Source organism: Paramacrobiotus metropolitanus, unplaced genomic scaffold, assembly GCF_019649055.1.
Source record: "Paramacrobiotus metropolitanus isolate TYO unplaced genomic scaffold, Prichtersi_v1.0 Parri_scaffold0000046, whole genome shotgun sequence".
In the NCBI taxonomy this organism is placed as follows: Eukaryota; Metazoa; Tardigrada; class Eutardigrada; order Parachela; family Macrobiotidae; genus Paramacrobiotus; species Paramacrobiotus metropolitanus.
Window position 1 is genome coordinate 900967 of NW_026570266.1, and position 23594 is coordinate 924560.

General features: G+C 43.7%; 3 protein-coding genes across 9 annotated transcripts; 1 reads left to right on the top strand and 2 right to left on the bottom strand.

Moving 5' to 3' along the window:
* Positions 1–220: 220 nt before the first annotated feature.
* LOC129591438 (uncharacterized) lies at positions 221–10388 on the top strand. Of its 4 annotated transcripts, XR_008690838.1 has the most exons (17): positions 221–724; positions 889–1146; positions 1256–1370; positions 2064–2313; positions 2493–2644; positions 2732–2905; positions 3005–3102; positions 3161–3262; positions 4041–4311; positions 4386–4844; positions 4918–5213; positions 6036–6126; positions 6203–6427; positions 6489–6765; positions 8736–9122; positions 9588–9771; positions 9879–10388. XR_008690838.1 is itself a non-coding variant. In XM_055487093.1 (16 exons), exons 1-15 carry the CDS (start codon positions 633–635, stop codon positions 8330–8332), a joined length of 3039 nt encoding a protein of 1012 aa, XP_055343068.1. In that variant the 5' UTR covers positions 221–632; the 3' UTR covers positions 8333–8381; positions 8563–8688. The 4 variants fall into 4 exon arrangements, 3 of the variants coding, with proteins under 3 accessions (XP_055343068.1, XP_055343067.1, XP_055343069.1); XM_055487093.1 differs by lacking the exons at positions 8736–9122; positions 9588–9771; positions 9879–10388 and adding exons at positions 8145–8381; positions 8563–8688 and having other exon boundaries at positions 6489–6756; XM_055487092.1 differs by lacking the exons at positions 9588–9771; positions 9879–10388 and having other exon boundaries at positions 6489–6756; positions 8563–8880.
* Positions 10226–13151, bottom strand: LOC129591439 (mitogen-activated protein kinase kinase kinase A-like). Of its 4 annotated transcripts, none has more exons than XM_055487095.1 (4): positions 12989–13151; positions 11639–12649; positions 10656–11329; positions 10226–10473 (listed from the first exon to the last, which is right to left on the bottom strand). In XM_055487095.1, exons 2-4 carry the CDS (start codon positions 12156–12158, stop codon positions 10453–10455), a joined length of 1215 nt encoding a protein of 404 aa, XP_055343070.1. In that variant the 5' UTR covers positions 12159–12649; positions 12989–13151; the 3' UTR covers positions 10226–10452. The 4 variants fall into 4 exon arrangements, with proteins under 4 accessions (XP_055343070.1, XP_055343072.1, XP_055343071.1 ...); XM_055487097.1 differs by having other exon boundaries at positions 12974–13151; XM_055487096.1 differs by lacking the exon at positions 12989–13151 and adding an exon at positions 12901–12983.
* A 4325-nt stretch (positions 13152–17476) lies between these two features.
* Positions 17477–18358, bottom strand: LOC129591456 (uncharacterized). The gene is made up of 2 exons (XM_055487115.1): positions 17871–18358; positions 17477–17600 (listed from the first exon to the last, which is right to left on the bottom strand). Exons 1-2 carry the CDS (start codon positions 18356–18358, stop codon positions 17477–17479), a joined length of 612 nt encoding a protein of 203 aa, XP_055343090.1.
* Positions 18359–23594: the final 5236 nt, after the last annotated feature.

Sequence of the window (23594 nt, forward strand, 5' to 3'; positions counted from 1 at the left end):
CTACGAGTATTAACAGTAGGTTTGTTATCAACCATCTCATAACTATGAAGATTACAAGTATAGTTTATTTCCTGTTGAAAACCTGCGAGCCAAAAGAGCGTGAACGTTAATGTGGAGCCAGAGTGCATACATACCGGCATAAGCATTACAAATTCTGGGTTATGTATAATTCCGGCACTTGGTATTCTCACGGCTAATTACACATTTCAAGGTCTGCGCAAATACCCTCACACTACTCGCGTAGACGTTATCGCTCGTAATGTTTACTGCGGCCTTGTGTCAATATCGGCAATCTGATACACTGCAGCGCTTTGGTTGTAAATTTGTAATGCCAGTTAGACTGTCACCTTCCGGCTTCCATAATAATGAATTCGCATGCGTGTCTCGTTCAAAATGTTTCCCTGAATGCAATTTTCAGCATATTCTGAAATTTACCATCGATCCGTGGTAGCAGGAATTTAACCGTCTGTAAAATAATATGGAGTAAATTGGCGATTTTTACTTATTGTTCCGGCCACCGGCACAAGATGAGCCAGCCTGAAACGCATAAATCGACTACGAAAACAACATCCGAGTTATTCCTAACCAAATAAACATCGACTTTTTTGCTGCCAATAATAACAGACGCTTCCATGGCTGCGATTCTACCCTCTCCTACAGATATTTTTAAAAACCTCTTAGATCATGGACTGTGTCGTCTTATCGAACCGGAGAATGCGACAGTGTAAGTTTGATAGTCACGAATGGAAGCTAGGTATTCCGTTCTCTCCCTTATGTAGCAAACACATAGTTACATATGTCAAAACTTGGTCGTTTAGACTTGTGACTCGCAAGTTGCGAGTATTTCGTTTATTAAAATAACCCGTGATCGTTCTGATGTCGCTATAGAACCAGTGCGCTGGCATGTTTGCCATGGACTTCGTACATCGCCTCCATCGGAATATTTGTAGCGTTGACTGCAATCGGCATCGGTTACTACTTGATTGTATCGGCGCGGCAGTACGGATGTAAACTGTTAATCAAAGACGCAAAATCCTTTTTAAAGACCACATTCAAACAAGCCGATTGGCGAGGATTGGTTGTGTTCGGATTCAGTTTAGCTTCGCTCTACTTCAGTTTCTTCCAGTCGTATTTTAGGGATGATACGTAAGTTACGCATTTCCGTCGACAAGTATCTGGTAACCCAGAGCGTCTATTAATTACGTATAACGATTAGCTTGGAGCAAAATATAGGTTTTTCTTTCTTATTTTTAAGGAAACTGTATCATGGATGGCACCACAGAACCTTACCAGACACTCGATACGCGATAGTTGTTGATGCCATTTTGAACGCTGTGCTTCTGCTCCTATTGGTATTTAAGCTGATAAAGGTGCGCTTCGTGGCCCCGAAACTTGGTTAAGTCGCGTGAAACATACATAAACTTAACTGGAGCGCAGTTGCTTCTTGTGTAATCGAACAAGACATCCTGGGCAAACAAACGTCCGCTGTACATTAAATTTTTTGTTTCTGAGACAGATAGTTGTGACCGAAACGTTTGTCAGGGAATATATGGTCGGCATATTAAGTTCAGTCGGACCTTTTAGTTGGAATACGACACCAAGTCGATAGCTTTGGTCGGGCCACGATATTTAGCAAAGTGTTGTTCCGTTCAACTGTGAGCGTTATTCTATCCTAGTACTAGTGGCTACGATTTTCCGACCAGGTGGGGCTCTATTTAGTAGTCTACCACAAACCAAACCGTAGATTGTCGTTCTCTTCGATGTGGCAAAATTTGGACATCGGACAAAAACGCTTGTCACGTTTGGCAGGGATACCCCTTGGCAATAGATCGGGTGTCGCCTCGACCAAAACTTTCGGCTATATCTCGTAATCTGAGTTTAGTTTTCGGATCGAAAACACGCTCTCAGCAGTTTGTTAACCCTGATAACACAAAAAATCATGGGTGGTCAAAATCTACGGCGGTCGTTTACTTGGTCCTCTGCCGGACGTCCTGATAGACCGGCCGGATTTGGCGTCCGTTCTTACAATCACAACCTGTCGATTGCCTCTGTTTTGACTATAGACATCTAAGACATGCTGTGGACCGTGTCGCGGAGCACGCAAAGTTACGGTATTTTGCCAAAGCCCTGCCACAGACCACCGGGACGAGTGTTGCAAAGAACCAACTTGTCTGAGAGAACGGATATGGAGCGCAATTCGTGACTGGGAATTCTTCGCAAATGTTGCCAATTTCCCGCTGTTGTGTTACGAACTTGTTATTGTATTGCGCTGGCGTGCTGAACCACTGGCTTACTGGAACGTCACGGCTACAAGTAAGCCATCAGTAGATTTTTTTGTTGTTTTTTCGGTGTTTAAATATAACTAGCAAGTAGTGTACCGGCGCTTGCAATCATTGTTATCTTGGTGGCTGTTGCCCATTAAAGTGAGCCATCAGTACAACTGTACAGGTATACCATGATAACTATTACTAACGTGAGAACATCGATCCTAGGTCTGCAATTTCTTCGCGTGTTTTGTTTCACTTGGCTGTGCGACGAGATCATCCGCATCTTTCGAAAGCTACCCATTGCCACCGGCACCGTTATGCGAAGAATAACATGGATTGCCTGCTCCTTTTTAGCCTTAGCAGCATGGGTTCAGTTGGTTAGAGTTGGTTAAACCTTGGACATTGCTATTCGTGTACGTAGTATCTTTCCGTATTTACGAGAAATGTACGCTTTCTGCCTACAGGTAGAAACATTGGGCGATCCATGGGTATCCACCTATAATGGACAAAAAGACTTGACCTTCGGAAAGTTAGTGACCTTCCTATACGGCAAGCTCGTGTTTCTGGACTTGACATCGACAACACTCGAAACAGAAATCGCGAAGATTTCGGTTTATGTTGCCCAAGCAGTTACTCTGGTGCGTAGCTAAATTTTCTACTGTCCGTATCAGTATTTTTACCACTTTACTGATTAGCTTGATCTACAAAAACCTGAATCCATACAACAACCATTGCAGATTTTCCTATCGCAAATTATTCCGGAAATGTTAAAGCAGTTGCCGAAAATATTACGAATCCATTCATTTAGTGCAGTACGCACGAGAAAGGACACAAAGTAAGTTATTCCAACTGTTTTGCAGCCACGATTGGTGACTTACGTAGATAAATTTTAGGTTCATATTATTGCTCGGCTCGATTAATTCTCTGGCGGTTGAGCAATTTGCCGAGAGATTCCGCTCAACAAATCCTGGAGAGAACATTGTTGTGCTTTTAGAGTGAGAAAAACATCGCAAATATAATACGTCTTGTTAAGGAAGTGGCCCGGTACATGGCACCAAATTCTTGTACTACATGCACGAAAACTTTTACTTTCGCGCACTCCCAAACACTTTTTTGTTTCGGTTTATGACATTCTGTAGCCGGAAGATTTGTATACATAGAACAAATAAATAATACACTAACGTGAAAACCGCTTGTGCGCGCAACATCCGGTTCGGAAGTTATGGCTGTTAGAAAATTCCAAAACGTTTAAATGCGTTCCGGTGTACCAAAAGTCTCATTATGGACCGATCTCCCTCAAATTTTGCACATAAATGCACATAACCACGAAGAATGTTTTTACACCGATCCACTGTTCTAGCATGTTTTTCAAATTTTAAAATGAATTTCAAAAATTTAAAATTCATTTTAAAATTGGAAAAAAATCATCGAAGTCTGGATCGGTGTAAAAACGAGCTTCATGCCTCATGGCCATGTGCATTTATGTGCAAAATTTGAGAGAGATTGGTCCGTAATGAGACTTTTGGTATACCGGAACGCATTTAAACTTTTTGGAATTTTCTAAAAGCCATGACTCCCGAACCGGATGTTGCGCGCACAAACGGTTTTCACGCCAGTGTATACAAATCTTCCGGCTACAAAACGTCATAAACCGAAACAAAAATGTGTTTGGGAGTGCGCGAAAGCGAAACTTTTCGTGCACGTACACGAATTTGGTACCATATACCGGCCCACCTCCCTTAATGTAGAAATATACAGCTGTTTTCGTAACAGCCCCAATGCTTCCGATGCGGCCATCGAAGAAATGCATACAGTGGCTGGAAAGCACAAAGACAGATTAACCGTTATAACCGGCTCGCTTTTTGAGAAGGAAGATATGGAAAATCACGTTTTTGACAATTGTCAGTGCGCTCTGTTCTTCGCCAATGAAAACGCTTCCAACTTTGCCGAAGAGGATCACTGCAACTTCTTACGAGTCAACAAGGTGAAACAACGACATCGTAACACAAGAGTAATCGTCAAGATCCTAATGTTCGAAAACAAGGTAAGCTAGCAAAAAGGAAAGAACTTTGTGAAAAAGACGGACAACGAAAGATATTATCAGAAGAACCATTTTAGGAAAAGTTCCATCACATTCCATTTTGGTGCCGCAAAAGCGACCAGATAATCTGCACAGCAGAAATTCAATTCGCTCTTTTGGCACAACGATACTTTGCACCAAATTTTCCTCTGCTCGTCAACCAGTGGTTTGGTGAAGAGGCTGGTCCCACTGTCAGAGCAGTCAACCTGCCGAATCCTACAACGATTTCCGCGCGTTCGAACATGTTTAGTAATAACTTGGGCGCTAGGTCGCCAACTGCAACGGCGTCGGTTAACACTCCAACTCAGACAAATGTTAATGTAGAGTCAGATGATCGTGCAACATACAACAAAATACGCAGGAACCAAAATTCCAAGAAATCCAGTGAAGAGATAGAATTGCTTTCGCTACACCCAGATGGACCGGCACCTGTATCGTCGAATATACCGAGGCCTGGTCTTTCAGATGTCATCAACGCGACCTATGAAGACGCACGGGTATACTGGGTTTCTTTGGATTTCTCTTAGCGATCTGCAACAGCTTATGACGATTAACTTTTGGTCACCATAGATCGCATTTGAACCCTATGGCGCCCTGTTTGCCGTTCAACAAGGCGGTGAATATCATTTGTATCCCCAGAAATATCTCATTCTGCAACCAGGCGCCAAATTTTTCATCATTACCACTTCATCCAGCAACGAGCTGGACCGAGTTGCGCGCTCTAAGAAGTGGACGGTTTTGGCAGATGACAGAGTTCCATCGTCAAGCGCAGGACAGAACGTAACAGGTCAGCCGAATAATCAGGAAAGCGATGCCCCAGATGTCACGTCACGAATCCGAATTCCCTTGAGCATGGACACTGAATGGTAAAGCCGTAACTACGGTTAATAAATGGACTGTGTCCATTTCGTCAACAATCAATACAGCATATTTATAAGCTGATGATAAAAATAAACTCTAAAAATAAGGGATGTGATCTGGCATCCATATTTCAGCACAATTTGTAAAATTCTAGGATGAGCACACTTTACTGCTTTACTAAGAAATGTTCCTATCGCATGAGTTTTGGCGAATTGACTAGTGGGCCAGGTCAATTGCATCTGGGTAACCATTGCGCGTCGGGTAACGGAGAAACGTGTAAAAATCTGTCCATGACTCAGCGAAAAATTTATCGTCCAATCGTAGGTCGAGTACGCTTCCGTGGCAAAAAAGAAATTGAACAACTGAATAACTGAAGTGGAACCGAAAATTTTGTTTTTGATGCTTTAATGTGGTACTACATCAAAAAAGTTAATTCCGAGTTTAGGAGTGACAATCTGGGTAGCTGGATGCACTTTTGGTTCAAACAAACAAAAATTTTGTTGATCTGTGCAGGAGAGTTACGAGTTACTCGTAGTTTGGGTAACGGTTTGCGCTTCGATTTCGAAGCGCAACGGTTACACGCACGGGTAAGCTGAAAACCCATCCCAGAATTCTGGTTTACCAATCAAATCGTTTACCTGCTTTCGCGCCGTGAGGTCATGATTTTTTACCCGACTGCCGCTTGCGCGTCGCGAAAGACTTACACAGAGCAATTGACCTGGCCCAGTGTAGAGGAGGCTTCAACTGGTCACTTCCCGGCTCCAGATGAGAAAAGAGTCAAACGTAGACTAACTTAGACCCTAGACCAATGGTGAAAATTTTTTTAGCGTTGAAGAATGTGGCTCACAAAATGTGACTTGCGATATAACTGGACAATACTGGAGATACCAGCTGCCAAAAGCCAAAATGCCGGTTAAGGTAAATGGATACTAAATGATCACAACAGGCAGCATTAGCATAAAAACGCTTTGTTGTGCTCGTGGGGTCTGCTCAGTTTCCCAACGAACTGGAAAACATGCTGCCATCCACACTGGAGCAACACATTGTAATTTGCGTTGTCTCCGACCGGGACCCGGCCCCCATTGGGCTAGTGAATTTCATAAAACCGCTGCGCGCCGTTCATGCTGATCCGCCGGTTGTTGTTATTCTGGCCGAAGCCGACTGTCTGGCCAAAGAATGGCCGGCCTTGATGACCTTTCCCGATATTCTTTTAGTTCAGGTACGAGTAATAATCGCTCTTTCTGCGCTCCTGCTACGATAATACTCAACGTCGTTTTTAGGGAAATCCCTCGAAACACGATCATCTACGGGCTATAAAGCTCGAAAAAAGTCGGCTATGCATCGTGGTTGACGCAAGTGAACTCCCCAAAAAGCAGTCGGAAAAATGGAAGAAGTCGGATGCGGAAGCTGAACTGATTTGGCCCATGCTGCCTAAACACTTTTACCGGCATGTCAACGCTGTTCTGGCTACAGCGGACATTGCAGAGTATCTCAAAGAATTCCGTAACCAGATGGATACCTTGCCAGAAGAGATCCTAACATGCATTCGTAAGACTGCTCTCCTTATTAGGTTTGAATGGTTAACCCACCAAAGTCAGCTACCAGAAGGAACGTGAATAGCAAGCTGAAAATTGGTGGTTCTTCCTCAAATAATTCAATCAAGAAAACTGAATTTTTTGGGAATTTTCTTGACCATAGGTTAAGCAGGGCGATAGCCTGCCAAACTGACAGGGATGGGCATCCTGCCATTTGGCAGGAAATACGCCGGAATTTATAGAAACGGTGGGTAGATCGCATTGAGGAGCTCGACCACTTGAAAAAACCCTTTTGACAAGACCTATATTTCTCAGCTACCGTTTTGGTCATCGAGATGACCAGTGGTCAAGAAATGATACAATTGCAAAAAATATGTTTCCGAGCGGCCATAAGCTAACGAAAGTGCAAAATACATTTTGTTTATGTAATATAAAATGACCCTTGGCCAGATGAAAACACATCAGCACAAATAGATATGTGATTTTTGTCAGTTAAGCGCCCGTTATACCGTATTGTACTGCAGTAGTAACTGCAGTACAAATATACTTTCTTGCCTTTTCCTGCTTTAATTTGACTTTCAGTCAACTTTTCATTTTTTAGATGGTACAATGACTGAAGAACAAACAAACTAAGCAGTCTAAAAGTTGCCTACCCTAGAAATACAGCGATAGCTTCCCTTATTTCACCTACAGGCTACAGTATACGCTGTATAGCATATCGGCACTACCGGCAAGGTCATTTCCGCTTTCACGCATTTATACCACAACAACAAGTCACTGCAAGATGCAACTCACAGAACGTAGAAATGTTGCACAGAATTAAAAAGGGTGATATGTAGATACATTCATGTAATTTTACGCTCCCAGTATGCAAATCAAATCATTACACCATATCCTGAACAGGGTGAAGAGCATAAGCTACTGTATGCAGTTCTTGGTTACGTTTAGGGTTATACATGGCAGTCTACGGAATGGCGATGAAAAAAAGATATCAAACAGCTTCAGTTTGGCAATGTCACATTTATTCTTACATTTTACAATTTGTATTTGTAAGTAATACCCCAATTTTCCTTCAAAAAACACGAAGTTTTGAAATATCTCTATGTGTTGACCGCTGGTCAGTTTAATGACCACCGAAACACAAGGCTTTTTAGCACTATTTTTGCTTGATTTTTTGGTTCCTTGTGTAACTTTTTACCAAGTTTCTGAGATTTTATACAAAATTTATAATTTTATTGTTAAAGTAGCGTCATGCCCATCCCTGTCAAACTCGGCAGGAAATTTCTGTATGACCCTGTTTGCCCACTGTCCGGTTATTTTTCAAATCATTTGGTGCTCTCGTAACGTCAGCCACAGGATCTTTGTAAGTGATTTATCTGTAAATTATCGGGGAACGGGTAGGCGGCAGGAGCAGCCAAGACCTCCGCGAACCCAAAAAGTGCCATTTCGGTCATTTTTGGTCACTGGTCGTGTGCCCCATACGTGGTTCATCTGATGGTCGAATTTTTTTAAACAACCAACAACATCCCTGCTGTGACATAAAATCACTGAACATAAGCTTCCTCCATTATGAGCCGTCAGAGGAATAAAGTTCGCCGCCCTGCCATTTGACAGGGATGGACGGGAACGGGTTAAATCGTAAGACTATTCTCCTTATTAGATCTGAAGCATCTGTATTTACTAGTAGAGACTAATACATAGTAATTTAGTAAATACAATAGTAGTAGGACGATACTATTAGTATATATACAGTAGTAATAGTAATACAGTATGAATAGTACGTACAATTTTGCAGTCAAATAAGTTTCTCATTTACCAGATCACAAAGCAGTTGGCTTGATTTCCTGGGATAACACCGGCCAAAATGCTGCTCAGAAGCCCAGGGTCACCGAGACGTGCACGGCGCCCAGTTTTATTGATGCACTCATGCTAAAGTGCTACGAGGATGTTGAGATTTTTCAACTTCTCTTGCTGCTGATTCTAGGCGGTCACAGGAGATTTCCCCAGCAAAGAGAATGAACAGTTCCGCGGTTGTCCGTTTATCGGGAACCAAGCCGCAGTTAGTAAATTGGTGCCGGTGGTCGGCGGATTTGTTAAATACACTCCAATTACCGGTATGCCAAAACAAAATCATCAAAAACATCAGCCTGCGAGGCCGGATGTTACAAACCGAGAGAGTGAGACTTACGAGCAGTTTTGCTCCCGACTCGCCAGAGGGCATGATTATTTGGTTATTGGAAAGGAAACAGTATCGTCCAAAAATGCCTGTGCTACGCTGGTGAAAGATAACCATTATTTCACGCTGGAACGGCCATTCTACGTTGTCGCTCGACAGAAGCTGTTCGCTCACATCATTGGCTCTTTGAACCGCGCAGCAAAGTATGAAATCTGTTTGTGATAATTTCAAAGTACAAATAATCGGCTCAAGCAAAGCGAAGGCCCTTTAAGTGGAAGAACGTAGGATTTTCCGGTACAGAGATCTGTATGAAAGTTACCTGAAGAAGACGTGATTATGTAAGAATCGGGAAATGTGCAGCGTTGCGCAGTCGGTTGCCCTTTTGCATTCAACGCACAAACTACGAGTAGGATGTAAAACTACCGTCGGTAGTTTTAGATCGGTAGTCTACCGATCTAAAACTAACTTATCGGTAGTCTACCGATCTAAAACTAACTTATCGGTAGTCTACCGATATTACTTATGTCGTCTTATTTACTAAGAAACTATTTACAAAGCAAGCGGAAGACTCTGTAGACTGTACTCCGTAGTTTCCGTCTGTTAGTAACAACCAGCCAAAAACTGCAGCGGTGTACTAACCTAGGAATTATTAGCTTATTTGCATTTAGTGTGCGCGTAAATACCACTGAACAACTGCGATTATTGGCCGCCTTGGAATCTTTACCGTCTCTTATCCTAAAAGCCATCGAGGAGGGAAGCACGGGAATTGCCGGAAACACAAAACCCGGCCGTTATCCTCACTGGCTGGTTATGTACTACAAAATTATGGAGAAAGTTATTGCCAGTGCAAATGTAAGATAGCTGAAGTAGAGCGATGCCATAATGATCCAATCAACAGTTGGAATCGTTGCTTCTGCTTGATATTTGCATAGAGCTGTACTATTAACTGTGCATTACAGTTTCAGGAAAGAACCACATGTCTACCGAAAGCGGAATTAGAGACACTGAACAAGACTCTTGAGAACCATGCCATAGTGAGACCGCAAAATCCTACGGTCAAGGAAATTGTGAGAGTCATCGAGAGTCGAGACTAACCGAAAACGTCAGCATGAAACGTGGAAGCTGCCAAATGCCCTTTTGATATACGTGATGGCCGTGTACTACCATAAATACGCCAACGTAGCACCATCGGTGAGATCTACGATACCGGTTGAAACGTTATTACGAAGTAGATTTTTTGGTGTACATGGCATGAAATCGTCCCGTTAGCGTTTTTGTATGTTATTAGTTATAGTGCACGGAAACGCACCTTCCTAAACTTATAACTGTCGAGTCGATGCAATAGAAATTGTAGTACGCGACGAAAATGAAAGAAAACACCATGCGCAAAGGTTTCATTGTTTACTAGTAGAAAAAGAGTGATTGTTAGCGTTTTATGCTTAGCAGGATGCGACGATGGTTGTGGAAAACATCTTCAGTGGTTGCCTTTTTGTCCCTTAGACGGCCTATTTGTGCGCTATGGCTGCCTGTGTCTCATGTCGAAGATGGGTACACCTGCAGCGTGAAAGAATATTGAGATACCGCGTTACTGAATTATGGCCCAGCCAATTTTTTGGGAGGCGAAAAAAGCCGTTATTTGACACCTTACCGATTGCAGTAATTAATAATAGAACAGAAATCGGTATATCAAGAAATTAATTGGTAGGGTGCATTAGTCGTGCTACTGTGGCTAATACCTTGTTTGTCCAGTAATCGAGCGTATCTTTCGATAAGGTTTCGATTTTCTGGATCTGATAGCGTCGAGGATTATCCGGGTCACTGTTAAAACGCGAAAGTAGCCCATTGGGTGCTAGCAGTTCGGACGTAAGCAGCCGCTCTGTTGGATTAAATTTTAGGCACCGAAGAACAAATTCCTTGGTGTTCTTTGGTAACGAATCTGGAATATTAGGGAGTCTTCCGGTGTTGTTGCTCTCGTTGTTCAAGTGATAGAGGATAGCCATTTCTAGCAACATGGGCTGGTTTCTGGCACCATTGTACAAGGGCGGTTGTCCGGTTAGCAAGTGCAGCGCGATACAGCCAACGCTCCATATATCGCTACGACGTCCGATATCGTAATCGTTACTCGTGTTAACCAGTTCCGGGGCGACAAAACGACCGTCATCGCCGGAGCGGGCACTGATGTCGTGCTTAGTCGTGTGATCCGTTCCCAGCTGCCGCATGTTATGGAAACCTCCAATCTTCACGGTTCCCTTAAAACCTGGTACCGTGAAGAAGATTATACGGCTGTTCAGATTGCGGTGAACGATGCGATTGTTGTGTAAAAATTCTAAGCCACACAGCATTTCATACAACAGCTTCTGTATCATAACGATCGGTAAAAAATGCGTGGCGGCATCCTCGAAATTCCCGCCTGCAACCATAAACAACACATTTCGTTTCTCAGTTTGAGTGTTTTATGTCTGAAGGAAATTTTGCTCTGGAGTCTGGACCGCCGCAAGAAACCAAACTTTTAATGGCAGCGCTGACGCCTATTTTGATCACACGAAAAAAGTCAGGCGCCGACGCCTTTTTTGATCACACGAAAGTTAAGAAACCGGTTTTGGCGCCGCCTTCTTCGCACCGGCTTTTGCATGCGTACGTTTTACATAAGCATAAAATTCCTGGATTTTTTCACGCAGTGTAATGGAGTCACACAATGTCCTTAACATGAAGTACTCACCTCTGCACAGTTCAGCATACACTTGGAACTCCGGTGGGAACCCCGGATTCAACGGAGAAGCGAACTGCCATGCAAAGAAGTGAATAACATTGACACTGTCGGCCTGCAGACGCCCGATTCTCTCATTGTCGGAGTAAGTTGTTGTTAGCAAGTTCAGCAACTTCCCGAAAGCTTTCTTATACGTTTCCCGGTCGGCGCTTTCATTTAGCAGCTGAAATCGCCAAATTTCCACCATCTTCCCAGGGATCATGTCCGGATTATCCACCAGCTGGATCTCTCCAATCTGTAGACGGCACTGTGCTGTATCGTTGAGAAACGAATGTCTCTGTGTATTGATTATTTTCATTGTGCCCTCGCAGACTGAGTACGTCTCAGCGCCCAGATTTTCCAGCGCGTATAACGCTTCCAGTGATTTGTTCCTATCAACGAATGGATGGGCGCGGAGTTCAGCGAGGGATGAGCGAGCCCCTGCGTTAATGTTAAGCGAATGCTCCAGGAAATCCTTACACGCAGCCGGCATATTTTGGAGGGGTGGGATCTCCGGCCCGATGACCAATCCTATCTCTCCATCGACTTTGTAAAAATCTTGCAGATTTTTTAGTAGCGGCTCTTTATGCAGCTCGAAGACAACCTTTTCCGAGCTGTTTGGCCAGAATCGCTTGATTTGCAAGGGATTTCCTCAGTTTAGTAAGTGTACCAGCAGGCACCCGATGGTCCAGCTGTCCACTTTGCTGGTGTCACCGGTTGAGTCTGGTAGAGCGGTCAGACATTCCGGCGGTATATAAACCACATTGGGGGATCGTTTCTGCAGCCAGGTGTTCCACATAGGGAGTAAGTCTGTCGTGGTGTTCTTCAGAGAATAAGTTATTTCGGATCCATTCTTGTCGTACGCAATGTTGTCCAGATATACATCACCGGTTTTGAAGGGTTTATGAAAGATGTCGTATATGCATTCCCGGATTTGCTGCGCCTCCAGGAACAGATCGTCTGTGCTTAAATCCTTGCCCAGATCTAAACAGTTATAATATGCAGTTACAGTAGTTATACCGCGAATCATCCCAGATCAGCAAAATGTGTGCTTGTTTTATCTGGGAAAATTAAATGCTAGCAACAAGTTTATAACTTTATATTAGCAGTCTACAAGAAAGTTATGTTAAGGTTTTTATTAGTTCATGCCGGTGCTTCAGCGCACCTTATTAAGTAAACGGCTACTTCGCTCATTCATTTATGGATATATTATTGTATTTGCACCATAAACTGACCTTTAATTACAGTATCTGCAACGAAAGAATGTGTTAATATGTTCTTCAGAATTTGAACACAGTACATATTAACACAGTGTACCCTTACCATTAGCCATATTGCCGCCGGATGTTTGTCCAACTTTATCGCAAAACACAATGCATTAGAGAAAGCAAAAGCCAAACGGATAAGCGATATGCAAACGGTGGCTAAGCTCTGCAGCAAAATATAATAATTACGACTGTACCCTTGCAAAGTATTTCGAAACAGCATCAACAGAGCCGAAGAGTGCCTTGTGATATTTTACGGACGGCATCGTTTTCTCATTCTGAATACTCTGTGCAAAATACCGATAAGGAGATAAGGTGCTGTATTAATAATAATAATTACTGATGACGAGGTACTACATAGTACGTACGGGAATACGCTTATCATTTTCATATCCACATCAGCGTATTCACTGTCGGCTTTGCACATTCGATTTCCACGCCCATAACACAGTTTAGACGTGTGTTGGCGCCAGTAAGTTGAAAGTTCACGATTTTCCGGATAAGTAATGCATTCATTGTTCATTCGGTTTCTATACTTACTCGTAACTTATACGTCTTTGCTGATAATGCAGTATTGTCCGACGTATGTGTACACTACTGTAACCCGTAAAGAGCTAAAAGTTGGGAGCTACGTTTAAAATTGTTGTGCAGCGGCGAACAAGACCGAATCGTGCAACAGTGCCAATGGTGTTCTTTCCGGAGATAAGACTTCTTCTGTGCGGTTGGCAGGTTAATGAAGTGCTTAGCTGCTCGAGAGACATACAGCGAACTAATGGTGTGTTGTTCGGTACTTAATACATCAAATATTGTAGGCAAGAAAAGTAGAGCTGGTTAAAAGCAGATTTCCTCGTCACAACAAACGCATCTTTAGTTTTTTTTGCGGCCTTTCCGTTGTCGTGATTTTTATTACTGTGTAACACGGTGCAAGGTCAACATCAAAGCCCAACAGCAAAACTACAAGCTTGTAATAAATGTTTCAACGCAGGGCAGAATACGGTGCTGCCGTTGTGGTTTAAAATTGAAAAATGAGGTCACATCACATTATAGGACGCTGCTTTACCGATTAGTCAATCGCGAGCAACATATTATTCAATACTAAAAGCCGACTCCAGGAAGGCCTACTCAAAAACGAGCAAATTCGGGAAGACAGACAAGTGACACAAAAGCTTTAATTCACATAACAGCCGTCCAGTATGTGCATGGCCAACCGGCTAACCAAGGAGACATCGAGTTCTCGCAAATCCACTCCATCCCACCATTGTGAATCGTGACTGAGGCCGAAACTGCTAAACCTGTCGAAGAGCAGCAGCGTCATAATCACAGACAGCACGCTTTCCACAACTTACGTCAAAACTCACAATTTCAAAAACGATCGAATTGCGGTCCAACCCAAAGGATAACGCAGAGTCTGTACCCAGTTCGCATGCACGCCGACGACCTTGTCATGTACACGTTGGCTGACATCCGGACAACTGTCGTTGACAGCTGCAAGAAAGCGTCGACACTGTTCAGCGGGTGTTTCCGTATAGTGGAAGCGGACGAAGAGAATAACCACCGTTGGCTGCGGGTCACGGTGGATCTTACTGTTGCCTTGCCATGACGAATTAATAGTCTCCGACCATCTTTTGCAGGTTACTCCCGATGGTCGTAGGATCCGACGCTGTGTAGTTGATTAGCACGAGCTCCTCACAGACCGCCAGCGCTGCCGACAACGCACAACATTCATGTGACGGATGTGATTGACCATAGTACCACCTACTGAGGTCAAGGAAGACGCAGTATGGGAACAAGTAATCCTGATCGTTCTTGGCAATTATTTTTGGGATGCGGATTCTCTTCGCTCCCAGAATTTGTGACACAATGAACATTCTGCCGGAGAACGATCTACGAGACCGAAACTTGTGACCACCACGTGTCTCCGGTTCACGGAACAGCAGCGTTTTCGTATGCCGGGACACCGTCCGGTCGACCAACGTTACGAACTGATAATAGTAACAAAACCAGGCGGCGGGAAAATCCGCAGTGTTGGTTTTCTGGCAAAGCATGGAGGTATCCCAAATTACGCATCGACTGCCTACAAAGTTCTGCAAATTTCTCCATAGGGCGCACACCCTGAAAGCCAGAGCGAAGAACGGTCAGTAGATGGTCCGACAATTCATTCAAGGAAACTCGTGTTTAATTTTGTATCCATTTCATTGCAAATGAAATTAATCGCAAAGGAGGAGGAAATGCAGTACATCAAAAGACAAAAAATATGTGGATGTATCTACTGTTTAAGTATGTTTTCTATCGAAAACAAGGTAACCGGCCGGCTCACCTGTTCGTTCGTAACTGAGTAACGATATCCAAATCAAGCAGAACGCAACCGAGAATATGGTGCGGAAGGTCACTCATACTCGCCTCTTCCACACCGGCTGCAAAAAACAGAAAGTCTGCAATGAAATTTCTGTTGTAATTTTTAATTTTACCGATCTGGTCTTATGGAAACGCTTTATTGTAGAACGAATGCAAGCTGCTACTGTAACAGTTTGTACTCAGTTGTACCAAGAAGGTGTGTGATCGATAGTACGTAAATTGAGGTTTATTAACAGACTCTACTAAACTCACCGAACTGAATCGAATCGTTTGTGCCGACACCAAGGATACGGTCATTCACTAGTCTCGACGGTTGCACCGCGAGACATCTCTGGCAGGCTTCCTTCAACGACTGCTCATCCCAGAACATGCTTCTTCCGGCGGCATCATCATGCACTTCCGCGCAAACGAAAGTGACAGTATCGATTCCCGCTCGTGCAAACACACGGCACCCGACAGTAAACTCGTATTCAGGGCTGTTCAGCTGCCGCATGCCACAACCGGTGCAACGGAAAATAATGGAAGTTCCCTCAAACCAGTGAGCAAACGTACAACTGGCATCACACTGATCACCATTTCCCGGTGCGAACCGGCAAGTTTCGGACAAAAACTTCGGCAGGCTGACCACGTCCCGTAGTAACTGAGCCTGGGGAAAGTCGATGACGTGCTTGCGATAGACGAACTCATTACTAGGGTCAAAAACACTCGGCTCTCCGTTTGACGGTAACCGTTCGACTACGTCATTTTCAAACGCCACGATGCACGAATCCGCCGATATGCTGTCCTGATCATCATCCTGGCGTACAATGTAGAACGCTCTGGGTAGCGCCTGGATAGGAGCACCCGGCCGGAAAACAATCGGCCCACCGTCGACATCGCGCAACGGCGCCTGTAGTGAGAGACGTCGAATAGGCTGACGGTGAATCTGGTAATGCAGCCAGAGACGGTTGGAAGAAATCCATTGTGCGCTGATGGAGGGCATGTCGAAATCAACGAGAAAATTGTCGCCGTCAATATCCTGAACGTACCCCAGCCACCATTGGCCATCGTCGCGCAGCACCAACACCGTGTTCCCGTAGTTCACTTCGCGTCCACTGGAGCGGAACTGTCGGAAGTAGCGAGATGTTCCGTTCATGGTAAATGACACCGACCGCCAATGGAAAATCCCGTGTAGCCTTATAATTATCCTTTGTTCTTCACGTGGAAGATATACGCTGAGAAACAAGCTCACGAAGGCCGTTAGATAACTTTCCTTGGCGGAGTATTAGCGGCTTCGGCAAGGCGGATAATCGCGTAGTCATAACCTATTTTTCTGTTCCAACGAACTGAACCAAATCTGCGATGATCAAAAGAGCAATCACATACAAGATGCGTATCTGAATCGGTTTCTAATCTGCCTCCTCGAATGCTAACTGCGACCTGGCTGGCCCCATATCCTAACTGCCATCCGGTTTGTTATAGATTGGATTCAAAGAGACGCAGAAATCTGGGCATAGCGACACACGACACGCCCTCGTTCTAGTGGTCTCTCTGCTACAGTTATGTGTGTGTGTGTGAATTGGTATAAATTGGGAAATGTTAAACGCTAACTTGTGTCACTTGCTGCGTAAAATTTTTTCTGTTCTTGTTGTCTTTGTGATAGCTTGGGGCCGGTTCCGGCCATGTTCGGCATAACTGCCCAAAGGAAGTAAATTCCGAGCCCACCTTTGGTGTTCTCGCGTGGCGTGTAAGAGCAATTCATTATGATACGAGTACCATACCAGACAGCTTGTATTATACTACTGCCCCTAAGTTAGGCATCTTCCTACAAAGATGTGTATTTGTACATACCAATACTTTTAAAAACGGACGATCGCCATTCAGCGCCACACTGGGAATATCAGTCAAATTTTTGAAGTGGCAGATCGTGTGCCGAAGTAAATACAAATTGCACACGCACATATGCCGTTACTTTTATTTATTCGATCAAGATAGTCAGTTCAAAGTAGTGTTACGAGTACGTACATAAAAATAATTTTTTTGTTCCTCGGAAGGCGGACAATCAGAAGACACTAAAAAGGCTGTTCCAGACACGATTACAATATTTTGTTATTAGTCGAAATCTTTAAATGACCCAGATCATTCAAAAATCTATACCTTGAACATGAGCTTATTATACGGTAAAGACGTAAAATACATATGGCCGCTCTCATCAGGTTTTACAAAACACAGCCAGAGACTGCACGGCCAGCTTATTTAAAGAAGAGATATCCAAAGTCTTCCAGTCAACGTCTTTGCACGATTTCACCGATCCGTCTATCCCAAATCCATTGTACCTGCAAATTTAGCGATTTATATTCACAAATCGCTTCTAAGGTTCTTTAATTAAAATGTTAAACGATATTTATTCAGCTCAGGCGGCAAGCTTTTATGGAAATATGATCAAATATCTGCATCCGAAAATACTAGATTAGGCGAATTTGAGTATCATTTAAAGGCCTGTTAACGCCGTCGCCCTTACAGTGATATTACTCGAAAATACTGTAAATCAATCTGGCGCTCGAAAATAAATCAGTTGACCAATAAATTACTTATATTTTACTCACAGGTTAAGCCAGTGCCGAGCAAAAGTCCACTGTTCAGGATTAATCAGCGTGTCCGCCCAACGTTGATAAGCGCGTTGAGCCTTGTCATAATCCGCTGTACTGACGGGTGGACAGTGCTCTTCCGCCGCCATCAGTAATCGCCGCAGCATTTCCGCGCTCGAATCCGTTGAGTGGAAAGTCAACTGAGGAATCGCTATGGTAAGATGGCGTCTTTCTTTGGTATAGACCATCAAGTGCATCCATTTCTCCTCGTAACCGAGAGCGCTCTCGTGGAAAATCCAGCACATACCAGCAGCCATATCCACTATCGCGTGATTCCGTAGAATCAGTCGGTGACAAACGGTGACCAGTTCCGGCGCAATTTGACACCTCCACTGTGATTGAGTCTGTGGAAGAGACTGACCTCCACCCCAGACCATTATTCCGGTAGAGCTGGTTCCGTCCTGAATGACAATCAGATTCAGGAACATCTTCTTGGCCTTCAGCATGCCCTTCAGCACCGACAGCAATACAGAGTGGAAATCAATGGTGGCAGACGGTCGGAACGTCAGAGTTCTGGAGTGCCTGGTCAGAGCGCGGTCCATACACCAGGCCAGGTCGTACATTATGTTGTGCTCCGAGTATTTCGATTGGTTCGGCAACGCTGCGGCCGCACTGATGACAACATGTCTCGACGCCGTGGATCGTGCAGACAAAAGGCGATTCCAGTAAGTACAAACTCTGCCAGAGGAAAACGAACACAGGTTACCACATACGGGCCTCCACGAAACGTTTCTGAATAGCCGACTCATAGTTCCCCAGAACGAACGCCCCAAAAACACACTCAGTTAATATCGTCCGCGTCGGTACATGGGAAACATCATGCACACTGTTCGCCCCAATAAACTTTCAGTTATAAAAAAATTATTTGATAATTCGAGAATTATTCGATAATTGTGAGATAGAAAAAATTTTGATACTCAGCGTTCATAAATGTTGATGTCTATCACCATAATATTGTGATGTTCGACACCAAATAATTTTACTACTGAGACCAAAAATTCTTAACATACAGAACAACGACTTTTGCTACGATGAAACAATGACTACACCCACCTTTGGCATCTCGCTTGTGTGTGCACATCCAGGTCCATGAGAATTGCAGTCACCACCGGATAATCCAAGTCCCAGATTCTCCCCTCTACAAAACAACGGTTTATTCCTTAGTGCCCCCGCTTATGAAACTCGTGGCATAAACTGCACAACCTCAAGAGGCTTTAATACTTGTGCATACTTACAGAGTAATGAGAGTATCTCGAGAAGACATTATTGACTTACCGGTATTGTAAGGAATCTCTCCCAAAGTATCCATCAGATCTGACACCTTCTTCCAGACAGAATTATCTAGGGTTGTTGATACCAAATGGTAATTGGTATTGTGGTACGGCTGGTATACCATTTACCAATGGTATATCAGACAGGCTTCGGATGGTAAGATTAAATACCAGATATACCAAATAAAGTTTGGTATATCAAATTGCATTTGGTATTACCAAAAAGACTTTAATTTTAAATTTTTGGACTGTTGGAGCTAGGGAATCGAGTTCAGAGAGTCGCGAATTCACTTCTGTAGCTGTTACGGTGTTGCATTTTACGAATATAATATGTACTATAGTCTATAGGTATGTAAACTATGTATCTCTTCATTTTCTGCGTCAGTACGCTTATCGCTCGCTCACCACCTCAATACGGTATCAAGCGTTCGCTTGAGAGTTGGGACCAGCATAATTATCTGTATTATATCATGTGTTTTGACACAAATACCGGTTGAGGAACTGGACTAAAATTAAAATGCAGTCTTCTGTATCATGAATCCAGCTGCTAATACATGTCGTTCGAGAAAGGAATCGGAATCAAAAGAAATCTCAGTCCGGATCAGGCGTTTTCTTTTACCATTTCGGGGTCTCCGGCAGATAGTGGAATTACCTATTGCAAAATTTACTGATTCTTATTTACTTTCCAAATTGTTCGATGGTACGAAGGTTCAATCACGTTTTTTACCGACTGAAACATAAGGCCGATTTGTTTTTTATGAAAAAATCTAAATACCACAGCATAATTACAATACCAGGTATTTTTGGTAATACCAGTGGTACTAACCGGTATACCAGTGGTAGAAACTGGTATACCAATTTACCAATACCACTGTAGCTGTCCAAGGGCTGGTATCAACAACCCTAGAATTATCGGTGTGGGAATTTTGCCATGCCTGCATCAAACACTCTTGATTCCAGATGGCGGCGTCCATCGGACGTGGAGCATCGCGCTGGGCACACACCAACTTCAGTGAGCCATCTTCAACTGACACAAACATCCGCTCGGCGATCCTTGTATTGATGAGATAAATTGTACCCAGGAAGGTTACTGTGGGCTTGAACAGTGCGGCAGCTTGACGGAAACAGTTTTGTATGGCTTCCATATCCAGCTTTTTCAGGGAATGCGCCTCGCTAATTGGAACGATAAACTTGCGATAATGCAGCCTTGTAAGGCTTGTGCTCATCAGTGAAGGTCCTCGAAAAGCCGCTTGGGCGGCTATCTGCCATTTATGAACAGCGAGATAACGCGGCGCATCGTTGCCATCCAGTTTGACGTAGTATACTCCAGTCTGATAGACTGCCACAATGAGCCGCGCCGGCCGAAAGATATGCGGTCCGTCCACGTCATTCCGCAGCGCCACCTGCACGACTCGCTTTTTCTTCTTAACGTCCATGGTCTGTTCATCCATATCCACCCATGGGTGGGCCCAGATCTGGCTGGCATGGATCCAGGATGCCGGGGCCGTCGTTGCATCGAAATCAATGAACATGTGATCGCCCGTTGAGTCAACATCCTGGATATAACCCAGCCACCAAACGCCGGCACTTCGCTGCACTAACACCGTGTTTCCATGGTTCAGCACACGTTCCGTCCGTTTGGGTTCCCGAAATGAATATACCGGCATAATTGTGTTGTCCATGTTGTATCATAAAGAGATACAGAAAGATAACTCTAGGGGAAACTCTACCGGTCCAGGTGTACGCACTGCCCTACACTTTTTCCGGTATGTTGGCCTGAGTGTTTCGTCTTGACAAATAAGCAAGCAAAAAGACGAATGAGCTTTCGTTAGGAAAACTTGCTTCTTATACAAAATGTTCGAGAATCTGTCACAAGTTCACAACACAAAAGGTGCAGGCCGTTCAATGCGTGCAATAGGCAAGTGTGGTACGTATTAGCGGATCCTTCGCAGAAAAACCTTATGAAGCTCTTTAATCTACAGATACAATACCGTAGGTCAGTTGCTCTCCATATCCGTTTTCCGATTTTTGCTTGATCAGTCACAATATTGCGCTTACAGGCAGCGCAGCTGAATCCGTGTTTACGCGGTCATTTCAACAATACTGTTTCTACAGTACTGCAACAAGATTAAAATGGCCCGGAAGAAGCCGAATGACCTCGAACAACTGTGATGGAAGACCATCATCCAGCAGCGTCAACATTAAACCTCACACTGCAAAATAGATACTACTTTATAGTGCGTTTAAGTGGATTACGAATCAGTATTTAGAGAGATAATTAAGAGATTTATATATTAAGAGATTCAACGATTAGGGGAAACATGAATACATGAATACTTGTGGATGTGTTTACCGTAGTTGTTGATGTTTTCTTGTTCTCCTTTATGATTTATGATGTACCTGCGCCTCAACTTGGTTATTTAGCTAGAAGTACTGTAAAATAATGATTTATAGCCGGTCTGTTATGTAGTCGGTCTATAGCGACGTACAGTATCCGGTCTATCAGGATCATTCCCGATGCCCCAGAGATACTGTGCTTATTGTTAACACGTATAGAGCTCATACAATCGCCCTATTCAAGCACATATTATTTTAAAAATTGCTATATTAAATAACCAATTGATCAAAAGTCCAGAGACAACTGTTGCAGTTAGTGAAATTGTTCAGGATGTTCAGTTCCTGAAATGTGCGGAATGCAGCTGCTTTTGCGCTTTTGACAGTCTCCATTGCTTCTCGTCCACATTTCCCGCTCATTACCGTGCCTTCCTGGCCGCGGATGCGCTGTGCGGTTTCTATCAGTTCCCTGAACAAAAAAACGCGAGTATAAGCAGTTGTGGTGTAGTAAGAAAACCCCGTTGCGGTGCAATACGCGGCATCAAAGCTTACCACGCATGCAAATTGTAACGTAGATAATTGACTTACGAACTAACCTGAAATATTAAAACGATTTAACATTTCAAGTTAGTTCGTAAGTCAATTATCTACGTACAATTTACAAATAATATTATTTTAATATGATTAAGAGCGTAAATGGCTTGTACAACATGAATCCTGTTTTAATTACAACACACCGGCATATATTCTGACGGGCAGCGGGCCCATTTTCGTTTTCCTCTGACGGGGAAGTAGGACTCAGGTAGCAACAAGCGTCGAAGGCGGCGTAATCTTTTTGTGTACAATGTGCAACAGCGCGGAAGAATTTCACCGGTCCGACAGTTGTGTTACAAAGCCGGCCCATGACCACGTTCCACTCAGGAATGTACCATCCACATGATCCACTGTAGCTATCTTTCTCACGGTTGTAAATGTCTGGACAACGGGAACACAGCCTTTTCATGCTTTGACCGAGCTCATAACTTCGCCTAACCAAATCGGTTTGGGTGAAACTATGCGGAATTATCCCAGTGGTACAAGCTGGTCCCGTAATTTTTATACGCACTAACACAGCGGAACACACAAAATTACGCAGAACATGAACGTTCTGATTGCCGTAGGGTTAACTGCATGCGCAGTTCTCGCCACCACAGCCGCTGCAGAAACTTGCGAGGAATTGATGGCACAGTGTTTTCAGCTGAATCGCTATGAAGACGACATCGTAAATCGGGTGGTATTTCCTAGCAAACCAAGACCATGCCGGTCGGGAGTTTAAAGAGAAATACTTTTACGAATACTGTTTACCGAGAACATGGTGTTTATGGTAACTGACTACGGGGAAACAGGCTCTGTTTTCCATTAATATTGCATCATTACCTACGAAAAACAGGAGCTTGCCATCAGCTCCTACGCAGGCGATTGATACCTTGAATGTCGGGCACTGAGGTGATCTGACCTTTGATACTAGCAGCAGTCCAGAGTGTCCTAACTGCTTAACCTGTGCCATGGAGGATCTGGCCAAATGGTTCGCCGAGCGGGCCGGGCGTTGGCGTGGGAATGTGCAATTTTATTGGAAAATCGTGGTCAGTGGGCCACTGACTATCAAGGCCATCTGCGGGCAAATTTTGAATCGCAAAGGCAAAAATTCAATAAAAGGGTTGTTGCTGACCAATACTTTTTCGTCTTGCATGGTTCCTAGCTGTCAGTAATATTTTCGTTTTAGCAAATCTCGGCAGGTGAAATTCACGTTGGTTACTTAGTATCAGGTCGCGTATACGATATACTCTCTGAAAATTAAGAGCTTTCGTTCTTTTCTTTAAGAAAACTAAGAGAGATGAAATTAAATTAAGTGCTTTAAGAGCTGAAAATTAAGAGAAATTTAAGAGAGAATTGAGAGAGAGATTAAGAGATTAGGAGCATACAAGTCTTTCAAAATATTAATGATGTTCCAGTTTATCAAATGATGTTTCGAAACAGTATTATGAAAGACCGAACAAAGCGAATCCCGCTATGAATTAAGTGTACAGGCTTACAAGAA